The following is a 15,840-nucleotide window of genomic DNA, read 5'->3' as shown; positions in this document are numbered from 1 at the left end:
ATGATTTATGGGAGATGCCAGAAGCACAATGGTTTATTCTAAACTGAGGCAAAAGGCCTCTTAACTGCTTGCATCTGTTTCTTTAGACATCCTGCACAGTAAAAGAAAGGGTTCTGCTTCATTTTAACCTGTTCTGAAATATTGGTGCTGGATTGTGGCATAGGTTTTGAACTAATGTGTTCCTATAATTATAACTGAAACGTATTCAGGGCTAGATGCACAAAACACAGACGTTAAGACCATGCAAGTCGCTGTTGGCCGGTTTTTGGGCCGACTCCGGAACAGCGATCGATGTTCTGACAAGTTTGCATGCAAGTGATATGCACGGAGGTTCGCTGTAATCCTGTCAAATCAGTTGCTGTGAAAGCGACTGCGACACTTGCGCAGAACCAGCTTGGGGAAACCCAAACAGCTAAGTGGCAGAAGAAGCCCAAAGCTGCCTCCTGTCACTCAGCTTTTGGGGGATTTTCTTTCCTTTTTTTCAATGGCACAGATGTTGCACACACACAATATCTTCCCCACTAAAAAAAGGACAAATCGCCTCCCCAATGATGACCCCCCCCCCGATAACCCCTGGAACAAAAAATTTGGCAGGATGCTCACTCCCTCCTGCTGGCTGCAAACCGTCCCCCTGCCCTGATGCTCCCCCCCAAGGACCCCCGAACCGACCCTTCTCCTGCCCCTCCCCAATTTCCAAAACATTGGAAGGAGGAATGCACATTCTCTCCTGCCGGGCACAAAACCCCCTCCTGCATTGATCCTCTTTCCTCACAAGGACCTCCGAATCGATCCCTCCCTCCCCTTCCCCACTGCCCTTCCTTAAAAAAAAAAAAAAAATAGATCAGCAGGAGGGATGCCCACTCCCTCCTGTCACTGGATGCTCCCCCATATCACCCCACACTTCCCGAACCTCCCCAGTACCTCAAAATTAGATGACAGCAGGAGAGATGCCCAGTCCCTCCTGCTAGCAGGCCTGCCACTCCAAAATAGTGGGCCTTCCCCTTACCGGAGCATCTTGGGATGCACGGGGAGGGGCTAAGGCCCTGATTGGCTCAGGCACCTAAGGCCCCTCCCAGTGAGGGGCCTTAAGTGTTTTCTGCATAGATCCGCAAATCCGATTGGTCACTAAATCAGTCAAACAGGTTTAGTGACCATCAGAACACAATTGGAGACTTTAGTGCATCTAGCCCTCAGTCTCTTGAATGAGAGTAGCCCTTCAGACAGCACACATTTTAGAACTCATTCTTTAGCTGAAAATGTGATCTCTCCTACCACCAAACAAATCCTGAGTTTGAAATTGGGTAACATGTTTCTGGCTTGCATCCAGTAAAGATCATCATCATTGGTTTTATCCTCTTCTAACTAGCAAATCTCAGCGTGTTGGAACAGGTTAGGATCTATATTGGAGTACATACAGAGATTAGACAGGCAAATAAAATTAGCAGCACAATGAAGTTTCAGTTATTGATCAGGCAGAATCTCATTAGGGCAGTGTTTCTTAACTTCTTCAAGCCAAGTGTCCCCTAAGTCTAACAAATATCAACCGAGTACCCCCCACCGCCGACCACCCAAGCTCTGCCCCAGACCCTGCCCCTATTACTAATTGTAATGCAATTTCTTCCATTCATTTTTCATATATACATAGCAGATATAAATTCTCAAAACTGACACATTTCAATCACTAAATTGAAAATAAAATCATTTCCCCTACCTTTGTTGGCTGGTGATTTTATTTTTCTAATCATCTCTTCCCACCTCTAGTTGCACTTCCTTCTGTCTGTGCTCTTAACTGTTTTCAGGGCCTTCTTATCCATTTGCTGTTTTTCTCTCCTTCACTTTCTGTCCTGCATCTATCTTTGTATTAAAGTAACTGACTTCAATTAAGAGTCCTGTCTACAGAGAGTAATCAATGCATATATACTATGCTCAGAGATATGAAACTCAAAAAGGAGTTTCATATCTCTGAGTATAGTATATATGTAGACAGGACTCTTTATTGAAGTCAGTTACTTTAATACATAGTGCATATTTTTCTGCCTTCCGTCTTATAACATTTGATCTCTGGGTTTCTAAGGAAACGGATTTATGCATCTATCTTTGGCATTAACTTTTAACATTCAACTTTTTTCCATTTTTCTGCTTTCTTCTCAAAATCTACTTTTCCACATCTTTCCCTCCCTTCCTATCTCCCATGGTTTGGCATCGCTCTCTCCTTCCCTCCCCGTTTCCATGGTCTGACATCGCTCTGCTTCCCTCCCTCCCCTCCAAGTAGTCTGACATCTTTCTCCTTCCTTCCTTCCTCCCAGTGGTCTGACATCTCTCTCCTTCCTTTCCCCCCTTCCCACAGTCTGGCATCTCTCTCCTCTCCTTCCCGCAGTCTGGTATCTCTCTTCCCCCTCCTTCCCTTCCATTCCCTGGTCTGGCATTTCTCCCTTCCTTGAGTCATCTTTCCTCCCCCTTCCCAGTGTAACATTTCTCTCTCCCTTCCTCTTTTCTGCCCCCCCCCAGTCCAACATTTCTCCCTCCTTACCCTCCACCACTCCAACATTTCTCTCTCCTCCGGTCTTCATTCCCTCCCCCAACCAACATCACTCTCTCTCACTCCATGAGTCTGCTGTCTGCCCTCTCCCCCTTTCCCTGAGAGTGACATTTCTCCTTCCTTTCTGCCCTCCCCATCCAACATCTCTCCCTCTCTGAGTCCAACACTTCCTGCCTCCTGCACACTGTCTCTCTTTCTCCTTGCCCCTTCCCTCGAGTGTGACATCCCTTCTTCCCCCAGTCCATCTATCCCCAACCCCACTCACAATTAACATGCTCTCTCCCCATGCACCATTTTTACCTCCACTCTATCCATGTCCATTTCTCCCTCTCTTATCACTCACCCCTCTTGCAACAATTTTCCTTCCTTTTCTCCCCCAACCCCACTCACAACTAACGTGCTCTATCACCATGCACCATCTCTCCATCCTCTCCACCCCATGTCCATTTCTCTCTCACTACTCTCAACCCTCCTCAACAATTTTCCTTCCTGCCCTCCTCCCCAATCCCACTCACAATTAATATGCTCTCGCCACATGCACCATTTCTTCCTCCCCTCCACTCCACTCCATGTCCATTTCTCCCTCTCTCATCACTCACCCCTCCTGCAACAATTTTCCTTCCTTCCTTCCCCCCCAACCCCACTCACAATTAATATGCTCTCTCCCCATGCACCATCTCATCCTCCTCTCCAGCATGCAGCACCTCTCCCTTCCCTCCTCTTCTCCTTCAAGACCATCAGCACCTTTCCCTTTCCTCCCCTTCTGCCAGGTCTAGCAGCACCTCCTCTCACTTCCCTTTCCATCTTCCCCGTCCAGCAGGACTTCTCCCTGTCCCTTCACCATGTCCAGCAGTACCTCGTCTCCCCCTAGCAGCAGCTCACTGTGTGTGCTTTTAACTTCCCCGTACAGCTGCCGCTAGCATTAGTTTAACTGTGGTTCCATCAGGCAGCCTAGGCCGGCCCACCTCCGATAATGCAACTTCCTCTTTCGTCAGAGGCGGGCTGGCCTAGCAAAGGACCTGAGGCTGCATGATGAAATCACCAGCTAAACTAACTCTTAAGGGCAGCTGTGTGGAGAAGTTAAAAGCACACAGTGAGCTGCCATTGCTGGTCCAGGAAGAGGGAAGCGGGGCTGGAGAGAGAAGACGAGGAAAGCAGTAGATATGTGGCAGCAGAAGGATGGTGGAAGATGTACAGTGCCAGTGCCATGTACCCCCTGACAGTGGTATGTGTACCCCATGTTGAGAACCTCTGCATTAGGGTACACTAGGGAGGTGTCAATAATGACTACTTTTTTTTTTTATATAGAGTGTAGGGAGTTTACAGGGAACCAAAGGAGTAGCCTAATGGTTAGTGCAGTGGGCTGAGAACCTGGGGAATGGGAATTGATTCCCACTGCAGCACCTTGTGACCCTGTGCAAGTCACCTCACCCGCCATTCCTCCAGCTACAAAAACTTAGATTGCGAGCCCACTAGAGACAAAGAACCTGCATATAATAAATGTAAACTGCTTTGGTTGTAGCACAGAAAGACAGTAAATCAAACCTTTGACCCCTAGAGCACATAGTTCTGGAAACCATGAGAAGGGAAACTGTTAGATCTAGTTCTTAGTGGAATGTGAGGCCTGTGCAGGGAGTAATAATGGTAGAGCTTCTTAGTAATAGATGTTTTAATGCAATAAAAATTGAAAATGAGCCCACATTAATATTCCTTTCACCCCACATAACACTTACCCCACCCCTGCCCCCTTCCTCCTTCACCAGACCCTCCCTTCCACACTCTCTACTTCCCTTATCTAATTCGATCAAACCTGCAATTTCTGTTACACTGATGTAAATCTTCCCCTCATTGCAGACAGTTGTAAATCGCTGTAATTTCACTGCTGACTACTGTAAATCGTTGTAATTTATCGTAAATCTGCTTGTTGCTGTAAATTTGCTTCTAATTTTGTTGTAAATCTGCTTGTCAATGCAGATCATTTGCTAATTAATGTAAACCGCCTAGAACTCACTGGTATGGCGGTATATAAGAATAAAGAATAATAATAATAATAATCACTTGAGGAAAGATTTCAAGTAAAACAATTCAGATAGCATTTAACTTTATAATAAAACTTTATAATAAAATTTAGAAACAAAAAGTAAAAGGTATAGTAAGGGTAAGAGATTGTTTAAAAATACAGGCAGTCCCTGGGTTAAGAACAAGTTCCGTTTTTAAAACCGTTATTAAGTTGAATTTGTATGTAACTCGGATCCTGTACAGTACACAGTCTATAAAAACATTATTTTGAGGACTGTTTCTTTAATGTTTAAAGTACTGTAGTTTAAATAGAAAGAAAAGATAGGAGGCTTACACTTACTTTTGTTCTTCATCTATCCCATTGTTCCCTCTCCACCACCACGTCCAACATTTCTCCCTCTCATCTCTCTCTTCCCCATGCATCTGTATCTCATGCCTCTCCCACCACAATGTTCAATATTTCTCTTCCCCTCCCTATGCCCAACAATTCACCTCTTTCTTCACTTCCCCATATGCACCATCTTTTTCCCTCTCATTCAGACACCCATTCTCAGCAATTCTCCCTTTCTGTTCCCTCCCCCACCTCAGCATCTTTTTCCCTCACTCCCTCTAGTCTTTCATCCTATGTCCCAAGTTCATGTTTCATTCCTTCCCTCCCTCCTTTCTTTGTCCCAGGTTCATGCTCGCTCCCTCCTTCCTTCCATCCTTTGTCCGAAGTTTGTGCTCTCTCCCTTCCTTCTGTGTCCCAACACAGCCCTTTTCTCCCTTCCTGTCCCAAAGTGACCCTCCTCATCCCTTCTGTGTCCTAACGCACCCCTCGTCGTCCTTCCCTCCCTCTGTTCTGTGTCCCAAATTCGTGCCTCCTTCCCACGGGTGTTTACCTCCTCTGGCCGGCTCCCTCCTCTCAGCCACACTTTTTTTTACAAAGCTGCAGTTCCTATACGTGGCTGACCCAGAAGCCTTCCTTCTGACATCAGAAGAGAAGTGCAGCTGGGAGGAGGGAGTTGACCAGAGGAGGTAAACACCAGCGGAAGGGAGGCATTAATTTGGGACACAGAACAGAGGGAGGGAAGGACAACTGGCCAAGAGAATTTGAGAAGAAACTTGTTATAGAGACAAAAACAGCTTTTCAAGTACATTTGAAGCAAAAAAACATCAGTGAGGGAGACTGCTAGATAATCAGTGGGTGAAAGAGGCACTCAGAGGGGTTAGCGGGGTTAACGTGTCGGACATTTCATCACGCGCTAACCCCCACAGCCGGTTAAAAAACTAACGCCTGCTCAATGCAGGCGTTAGTGGCTAGCGCGGCAGGCAGTTTAACGCGTGGTATTCGACACGTTAAATACTGCAGCTTGATAAAAGGACCCCTAAGTTAATTCTTTTACCGAGGAGGATGTTGCAAAGGTTTCCAATCTGTGAACATGAGGAGTCGGAGGAATTGAAGGAAATAACCGTGAAACCAAAAAATAAACCAGAGCAACGTGTCAGGCTAAAGATTAACAAATCACTAAGTCTAGATTGCATTCTCCCTCAAGATCTAAAAGAACTCACTATGAATTGCCAGTCTTATTTTTAGTCATTTGCAAGTTATCATTAAATTCATCTAAAAGTGCCAAGATTATAAAGTGGATAGATTAGCTTCCCTATGAAGAAAGACTAAACAGTTTAGCTTGGAGAAGGGACAATAGAGAGGGAATATATTCAAGGTTTATAAAATCATGTGTGGGGTGGAACAGGTCCATAGGGAACACTGCATGAAACAGTTAGTATTGGGGAACACTGCATGAAACAAGCAGATAGTAGATGGATGGATATATGCCAGTGTCTATAGCTGTCCTTGATTTCTTCACTGTGCAGTGACGTGGCAGAGTGTCTCACCCATTTCCTGGCTATACTCGAACAGGTTGTAGAGTTGGATCTCGGCACTGTCGTCCCTTGTTGCAGTGGACCCAAGAGGCCTCAGGACAAAGTAGCTGTATCTGAAATGAAGAAGGATTTTGAGAGCTGCTTAGGAGCCAAGGTGAGAAGCAAGTGGTCACTTTAAGAGGTGTGCTCATCCCCTTACCTGTCTCCCTTCAGGGAAGTGATTTTGTGAAAATAAGACCTATTTATTTTTGCTTTCTGGTAATATCAGTTCTCCTCAGATGAAAAACGTTATAGAGGTTTAGATATTTTTAAGAGAAATATTTATATCAAATAAACACAGCAGGTATGCTGCTAATGAGGTGGGGGTAATTTTTATGGACTTTTTTGTATGCAAAGCCAGTTTTACACTATGAAAAAGGCCTTTTATAAAATTGTGTGACTTTATGCAGATCTGCCAAGTTGCCCACTTTTGCAGCTCTTCTTTTGCTGATGAGCTGCAATCTCCCACTGAGTGGCTTCCCGGTGCCGTGGCAGCAGGAAATGCCTTCAATGCCTTCATAAAACGTCACCTCCTGCTGCCGCAAAATTAGCATCAGCAGGAGATGACACTTTATGAAGATGTTTCCTGCTGCCATGGCACCGGGAAGCCACTCCTTTTGCCTCTGGCTGCCAATCAGCTATTCCAGGGGCGGAGCAATGGGTAGCACGGGGTGAGCAATGGGTGGACCTTGAATCTCCTGTAGAATGAGTCAGCCCCCTTGTCAGTTCTGCTGTATGTGCATATACAGGTGTATATGATGACAGGACAGCATTTTGTACTGCATGTAGGCATTCCTGGAGTCAAACTGTGGGCGGAGCAGCGCCAGAACTATGATGCACATGAGTATTTTATAAACAGATTTATTAGGATTTCTTTACTGCCTTTTTGAAGGAAATCACTCGAGATGGTGTTCAGGAAGAATAAGTCAAGCACAAGCAATTGACAATTACAGTAGTAAAAATATTCAAATTACAATACAAAGTATGCTACGTTACAATGTCAACAACAATATGCAATAAAAAGTTTTAATGGACAGCATATTGTGTAAGCAGAGATAGAGCATATAGATAGATAAGATAGAATAACAGGAGTTACAAGATAAGAGGACTAATTTAAAGAAAGTTGAAAATGAGACCAGAATGATGCTTGAGTATTATCTTTGCTAGGATAGGGGTGGGTCCTAAACAGTATGTGCAGCCAGTGTCACCCCGTGTGTGTTTGCAATGGAATAGTAATGGGGGTGCGGCCATCCAGGCACAAGTTGGTGAGGGATGCTGGCTCCTCTCTGCCACGCCATGCTCACACCATCCCTCCCCCACGCCATACCTCTGTATTATCTTCGCTAGCGCAAGCAACTTCTGCCTGTTGCTCGCGTCAGCCTGGTTCACCTCTGAATCACTTTCGGGTCACAGGACCAGGAAATGACATCAGAGGGAAATCCAATGCTGGTGCGAGGAGCATGCTGCCAAAGCCACTTGCGCTGGTGAAGATTTTGAGGTACATGGGGGTGAGGAGGGAGAGCACAAGTGTGGAAGGTCAGGCAAGAAGGAGTGGGGGAGGGGCACAGAAGATATGGGGGTACCACCGCCCCGGGCACTTTCTACCCTTACTATGCCACTGTGTGTGTGCGGAGAAGGCTTGCTAACAGGTTTCACATTATGTTATGTCCTTTGGAGACGGTGTGGTTAGGGATACTCATTTAGAGGTGTGTAGAGGGAGATCTGTTTTTCAAGTTCTCTGGGCTATTTCCTTTGAGGACCTTGAAGTATGTGTATAGAGAACATGCACATATTTACACCAACTTTGAAATAGGTGTGAATTAGAGAATGACTTGGAGGAAAATCTTTCCCCCGTTCCAGCGGGAACTCATTTTCCCATCCCGGCAAATTATTTTCCTGTCCCTGCCCCTGCCCCATTCCTGAAAGCTCAGTCCTCGTCTGCACAAGCCTTAAACACTTTAAAATCCTAAGTGTTTGAGCCTTGTGCGGTTAAGGTAGAGCATAAGGGAATGGGACAGGGACAGCGACAAAACTCACGGGGATGGGGACGGGGAAATTGAGTTACTGCTGGGACAGGGACAAATATGTTCCCGTGTCCTACTTTAGCTGGAATGTCTGTGTTGGCCTTTTCTCAGTACTGGAACCGATTCTGAGCACTTAATTTGTAAAAGTACATCTCAATTATCCAATTTGTGGCAATGTCTCGTCTGAATGTAAGTAATCTTTGAGCCCTATAATTTGATTATTGGACTTAAGCTTTCAGTTCTTTTGTAACTATTAGTAATTTTATTTTCGCCATTTTTTCTTGATTCTTGGATCCAAGTTGAGGACTTGAGCATAAATAGTAAATTTATTAACTTATGAGTTATAGCATTTCATATCTATCCTATTATTGCTTTCTGTACAAGTGTTAATTCTTGAAACTTAAATTGAAAATCAATAAAAGAAAAAAAAAAAAAAAAGTACAGGGCTGCTGATTTGGAGGGGGTGCGAACAGGGCAGTTTCCCTGTGCCCTCATGCCTTCACCAAATATCTGCCCTGGGTCCCAGCATATCTAACACCAGCTTTGTAAAGGCATGTAGGCATCTATGTCGCCTTTGTTTAATATAATGAAAATATCAGCACTTAGTTATCTTAAATGGAGACCATTGCATAATTCAGTCCGTTCATGCAAGAAATTATCTTACAAGTCTGCCTGACTCCTTTTTGAAATCATTAGTTCAAAGTTTTATAATTTTTATAGATCCTCAGAGGGCCACCACGCACTCAAATGTGTTTCATAGTGCGGGGCTTTATGCACCCTTTCGTCACTGGACCTATATTTTAAATTGAGTATAACATACGTTTTATTATTGTGACTAAAGTATAGGTATGCTAAAAGTACTTAGCTTTTTGGTTGACGCTAGTCGGGAGGGTAGAAACGTCAACCAAAAAGCTAAGTACTTTTAGCATACCTATACTTTAGTCACAATAATAAAACGTATGTTATACTCAATTTAAAATACAGGTCCAGTGACGAAAGGGTGCATAAAGCCCCGCACTATGAAACACATTTGAGTGTGTGGTGGCCCTCTGAGGATCTATAAAAATTATAAAACTTTGAACTAATGATTTCAAAATGGAGTCAGGCCTTTGTTTAATATGCATGAAATAGGCACCTTTTTGTACTTCTCACAGAGGTGTCCTGTTATAGAATCAGGCCCACACTTTAGAAGAGCTCTCAACAATCAAAAGGGTTCACTTAAGACATAAAGCACATGGTGCCACTGGCATATAACATGAATAGAAATAGGGGATATAATTTAGAAGGAAGAAAACAAGTTTACAATGAAGGGGTGATTTTGGAGGGAAAAGGGATTTAAAACATCAAAACATGGTAGAAATCCTTGAGGGTTTTTTTTCTGCTTTGTGCTACATTAACATTTCATAGTTCAAGCTGACGGATAATTTTGGGATTCTTCGGTGAAACATGTGAAGGCACATATGGATCAGTTTGCATGAATCTACCTCTTTTCAGCAAGTTTATAGTCTAGCATTAAATACCCTAGCTGCTGATGCCGTCTTAACTTTAGTTAAAGGCTTAAGGAGTGAAGGAAATTGTGCCTTTCATTATCCTTAAAATCCCTGGCTAGGATTAGACAAGAGCAGTGTAGCTTGCATGGCTAGTGTTGAAGAAAACTGATCCTTTGACATTAAGGCTTGAGATTTCCTGCAATACAGATTACCTCTAGAATGGGAAAGTCTAGAATGGGTGAGTTAACTTGTAAAGCAACACCAGGAAGGCAACTAGCATTAAGTGCAGAGCCAGTGCTCTGTACATTGTTGCAGTATACAAAACTAGGGATTATCCTTTAGGCACAGTTAAACTTTATAAATCCTAACAAAAAAAATATATATTTCTGCTGCTGTAAAAAATTTTTAGGTTGTTTATAAGTAAAAAGATTTTGGAAAGTGGGGGTACGTGACGGGCAATTCTCAAACCGAGTGCCCACATTTAAGCACCAGTTGTGTGCATAAATGTACAAAGCCTGCATACCTGCATGTGAGTGGCAGCAATGCAGTTTAGCACTATTCTGAAAGGGTGCATAAGTGGTATAGGGCAGTGTTCTTCAACCTTGTTACACCTATGGACCGACAGAAATAAAAGAATTATTTTGTGGACCGGCATCGGTCCACAGACTGGCGGTTGAAGAACACTGGGCTAAGTCATGGACCAGACCCTGCCCATCTCTACCCAATCTCCACCCCAGACCCTGCCCCCATAGTCCTAATTGTAATACTATTTTTTCCATTCATTTTTCATATATATACGCACAATATAATCTTATGAACAACGCATCAATCGCACAGCGGACCGGCAGTTGAAGAACACAGTTTTGGGCCTGATGCACATGCCGGCCCTGTGGACCGGCAGGAAATTTCTGTGGACTGGCAACGACCCTTGGACCGGTGATTGAAGAACACTGGTATAGGGCATAAATGCAAGGGGGGGGTTCACATGGATAGAGCATAGGAGGAGAGTCGATAATTACAGCATACCTATAAGAGACTGTCCCTGCAAAAAAGAGCTTACAATTTATTCAAGAAAGGCAAACAGGACAAATAAGGATTAGGAAATTTAATTTATTATGGGAATGTTTACTGTATGGGCAGTGAATAGGTGAATAAGGGATTAAGAGTTAAAAATAGCCTCATAAAGGTGGGCTTTTAGCCTGGAGAATACAGCCAATGATGGAGCTTGACATAGCGACTCAGGAAATCTATTCCAGACATTTGGTGTAGCAAATTGGAAGGAATGGGTTCTGGAGTTGTTGGTAGAGGAGAAGGGTACAGGTAAGAGTGACTTATCAGATGAACAGAGTTCCTGGGAAAGGGTGTGGGGAGAGTGGAGAGATCCTGAGGAGCTGCATTGAGAATGACACGGGACAAATTGGTCCCTGTCCCCGCGGACTCTATCTCTATCCCTGTCCTGTCCCTGTGAGTTCTATCCCTGTCCCTGCCCCATCCCTGCAAGACTCGAACACTTTAAAATCATAAACCCAGCCCTATCCATTCTCCACCTGCTTGGAAGCCTATGTGAATACCATATAAAAGTATACCCTGTGCATCGGCAGCTTAGTTTTATAAATGCCTTTTCTGTACATAAAGGGATAATTTTAGAAAGGGTTTTTGTGTGTGTGTGTGCAAATATACATGCATAAAATGCCACCTATAAAATTAAGCTCCAACTAGCCCATCTCAAAAAGGAATTGGTACAACTAGAAAAGATTCAGAAATGGGTGACAAAAATGATAAAGGAAAAAGCAGTTGGAAGCTTCTGTTCTGAAGGAACAATGAACGTGTGGGCAATGTTATTGGAGGCAAATTAGAATTGGGGTTAGGAGTAGGGGGCATTTTTGTTTTATTAATGATGCTATGTTGGTTTTTATATCTTTGAAATCTTCAATAAAAATTATTGATACAAAAAAAAAATAATAATAAAGGAGATGGAACACCTCCCTTATGAACAAAGGCTAAACAGCTTAGGGCACCTGGAGAAAAGGTGAAGTGGTGAATAGAATGCTAGTTTATGTTATTAATGAACTTACTGTACCACTCTTCAACAAAAGACAGCAGATTACAATAATATTAATAAACTGTAGAATAAAAGAAAAGAAAAGCAGCTTATAATTCAATAAAGAAGAGGGAAAAAAGGAAAGGTATTTACCGTACATTATTTCTTGCCTGCAACCCTACCACCCACCATCAACCAGACTGTTAGTGTTGAATGTGTAGTTATATAAGTACCATCAAAAGCCAGGAAACAGTAATAAGTCTTCATTCATATTTTAAACCTTTATAAGAATGGTTTTAGCTCTAAAAAACTGGAGAAGCAAAACCATTATGATGGCGCCAAATTAGAAAAACTAGATGCTATCTCTCGTAGGCAATCTATGCAGCTTAAGCTAAAGGAGATAATTAGTCTATTGTGGGATTGAGGTCGCTAAAGTTTTAGATAGAACATGTGGTATCAGTAAGTTAGAAAGATGACCAGTCATCCCCTCATAAAAGGCCAAATGTTCTTAAGTTTAACATGATAAGAAACTGGCAATCTATGAACAGTGATGTAACATGGTCATATTTATATGAAAACAGCAAAAAGAATTTGCAACCCAGAAAGACTAGAATAGCCAATACTGTCCAATACAATAATAAATAAGAATTGGCTAAGCGATCCTTGTCCCTGAAAATATATGAAAAACTAACAAAATATAAGAAAATAACTAAGCAACTGGTCACTTAAATAAATTATCAATATAAGTAATAAATAGGAAATAATAACACGTGGCACTAAAGGACATCAATATGAGCCTTAAATGGATAACATGCAGTATATAGGCCTATATACTGCATGTTATCCATTTAAGGCTCATACTGATGTCCTTTAGTGCCACGTGTTATTATTTCCTATTTATTACTTATATTGATAATTTATTTAAGTGACCAGTTGCTTAGTTATTTTCTTATATTTTGTTAGTTTTTCATATATTTTCAGGGACAAGGATCGCTTAGCCAATTCTTATTTATTATCGTATTTATATGAACCAGTGATTAATTTTATAGCTGTATTTTAGACCATCTGATGCTGATTCAATAGTGTTTAAGATAATAGATTATAAAATGTATTGCAATAATCTAACCTACTGTATATACTCATGTGTAAGTAAGTCGCATGTATATGTTAAGGGACTGAAAATGGTCAAAACTGCTATGACCTGTAAATAAGTCAAGGCTGAAAACAGCTTCATGTTGCTCTCTCTCTCTCCCTGTGTACCTTCAAACTTGTCTTCTATAGAGCAGCGACAGTGGGGTACGTGAGCTTTGAGCACCTGTGACTTTTGGGCATTGCAGTTTTGAGCACTGGATTTTTTGATGCCCAAGTGGTTGCATTTTAGAGGAGTGGTGTAACAGCGTGTTTGAAGGCATCATGCTCAGTTGCAGTGGAGAGTGATAGGTTGAGAAAATAGCAGATTTTGGGATGACAGTAGGAGAGATAGTGGTAAGTACTTGTAGATTGGTGGGGATGGGATTAGAGGAACAGGTGGGGTGTGTGGAGGAGGAAAGAAAATGTCCTCAGTAATTTCAGGAAAGGAAGATAAGTTGGCAAGGGACGAGGAGGGGGTTGGTAGAGCGGGCTGGGGGAGGTGGTTCAATTGAGAACTCAAGGTTAATTTTGTAAACCTTGTCATAGAAGTACTCAGCCATAGTCTGGAGGGAGAGTGACAGAGGGGTTGGAGGTGGGGAGACCTTGAGTAAGGAGTTCAGTGTGGCAAAGAGGCGATGAGGGATGGAGCCTGATTGGTGAGGCCGAACTTTAGTGCAGGAAGAGGCGGTCAGAGCATACTGCAAGTGATTTCCTTCACTCGCCGGCGCTCCGGCTGCTCTCTGGCTGCCCTCTCCTGTTTCCGCCGCTAAAAACTGTATTCGCAGTTTTTCAAGATTCGTGGGGGTTCCTGGAACAGAACCCCTGCGAATATTGGGGGGAGTACTGTATATCATGTCATTTTATTTGCAGTGGCGTAGCGAGGGTGACCGGCGCCTGGGGGGGTGGTGCCCATCTCCCACCATCTTCCCTGCCCCCCCCCATGCCCCTTCCCTGTACCTTTTTAACTTTGGAGCGAGCAGCGACGAACTTGCTGCCCATGTCGGCTTCGGCGTTCTTTCTGACGTCACTTCCTCCCGAAGCCGACGTGGGCAGGAAGTTTGTCGCTGCTCGCGCCAAAGTTGAAAAGGTACGGGGAAGGAGCGTGGGTGGGCGCGCACAGCAAGGGGAGGAGTGGGAAGAGGGGGCGGAGAGGAGGAAGGGTGCCGGCGCTCCAAGGAAGACCACGCCCGGGGCTGACCGCCCCTCTCGCACTCCCCTTTACTATACCACTGGTTATTTATACACTTTATATTTCACTGGTGTCCAGTTTTCTTGTGTTGTTAACCACAGTGACCTGTAAGGTTTTGCGGTATATAAATAAATATGTAATGTTACGTCCTTTGTGGGTTTTTTTTTTACTCTGCTGCTTTTCAGGCCATAATATTTTACAAATGTGTCTTCTGGGTAATTTCTGAAGTTGTAGTTAATACGAGTCCATAGTGCAAACTCTGTCACCGCCAGCCTTTCAAGCTAACGCGTTCTCGTTTACTTCCCTTTTCCTCACGTTTAGCAAGGTTTTAAAGGATTTCAAATTGCACCTGAGCACCACAACGACAGGCTAAAGTTTGCATTTAATGGAAGTGAATTTGAGATTACTCATGGTTCGGTAGTGATTGCTGCCATTACCAGCTGCACCAACACCAGTAACCCATCTGTTATGCTTGGAGCAGGTAAGGGTCTCTAGCCACATATCGCGTGATTTTATTTGCTTATTTATTTAATTCATTTTCTAGCCCATTCTCCCCAAAAAGCTCAGGATGAGTTGCAGGTTGTACATTCGTAATATGTAGTCAAGACAGTTTACAGGTTAAGTATGCATCATATACAGTCATTTAGTAAAGTGGGATACAAGTAAATAAACTATACGCATATACATTATTTACAGCAGGGGTGTCCAGCCTTTTGGCTTCACTGTGCCGCATTGGCCAAAAAAAATGTTTCTGGGGGCTGCACAAACGTGCAAACGCTGCAGTAAGACACAGGAGGGAGCCGGCAAGACGGTAAACGCCCAGGGGCAGCAAAGGAAAACACTGCATCGCCTTCGACCGGGGCCACACAAAGTACTTCACTGGGCCGCATGCGGCCCTCGGGCCACAGGTTGGACACCCCTGATTTACAGTTATTTATTTATTTCTTTATAAACATTTCTTACCCGCCTATTCCACGGTTTACAAAATACAGTCATAAAATACAGGCACATACAATAGCTTTGCAGAAACAAACAACAAATGCTCCAATTTCTTCAAACAGATAATTTACCTGACATGGCCAACCGCATAGATCGGTAAAAATATTTTCATAGATCAAGAGTAAACAATCATTTAAATGCTTCCATGAATAAAGTGGTTTTTAATACCTTCTTTATAATACAATGTCAAGTATAGATAGTCAGGTTCCAATATGCATTTCTCTTTTTTGAACATATGGTGGCTGGTTGGGATTAGGCGAATAGGTATGATTAAAGGACAAAACATGCATTTACATGCAGCAGAATTGCTTTCAGTTTGGTTTGTTTTCAAGCTACTTAGACAATTGAATATAGCTAGCAAGAAGGCACAGTGGCTGGAACTGCTGTGTCCTAATTATCTTGTGAGCTTTTAAGTACATGCTGCTTAGGTAGGACAAGTTTCTTCATAGCTTTCCCAAGATCGTAGTGAGGATGGTGTTTTCCCCCTCATGCCAAACTAATGA

At 43.2% G+C, this 15,840-nt stretch overlaps 1 protein-coding gene across 2 annotated transcripts in view; it reads left to right on the top strand.

Annotated features, from left to right (window-relative positions):
* ACO1 (aconitase 1) overlaps window positions 1–15,840 on the top strand; it is a 173,277-nt gene that overhangs the window by 66,501 nt on the left and 90,936 nt on the right. For both annotated transcript variants that reach the window (XM_033920367.1, XM_033920357.1), the window contains exons 10-11: window positions 6,462–6,578; window positions 14,660–14,819. In XM_033920367.1, coding sequence (XP_033776258.1) covers window positions 6,462–6,578; window positions 14,660–14,819 — 277 coding nt within the window. The remainder of the gene's footprint in view (window positions 1–6,461; window positions 6,579–14,659; window positions 14,820–15,840) is intronic.

Source organism: Geotrypetes seraphini, chromosome 1 (assembly GCF_902459505.1).
Source record: "Geotrypetes seraphini chromosome 1, aGeoSer1.1, whole genome shotgun sequence".
NCBI classification, from domain to species: Eukaryota; Metazoa; Chordata; class Amphibia; order Gymnophiona; family Dermophiidae; genus Geotrypetes; species Geotrypetes seraphini.
Note: the sequence above shows the minus strand (reverse complement) of the source record. Positions and strands in the feature narration are given on the sequence as shown.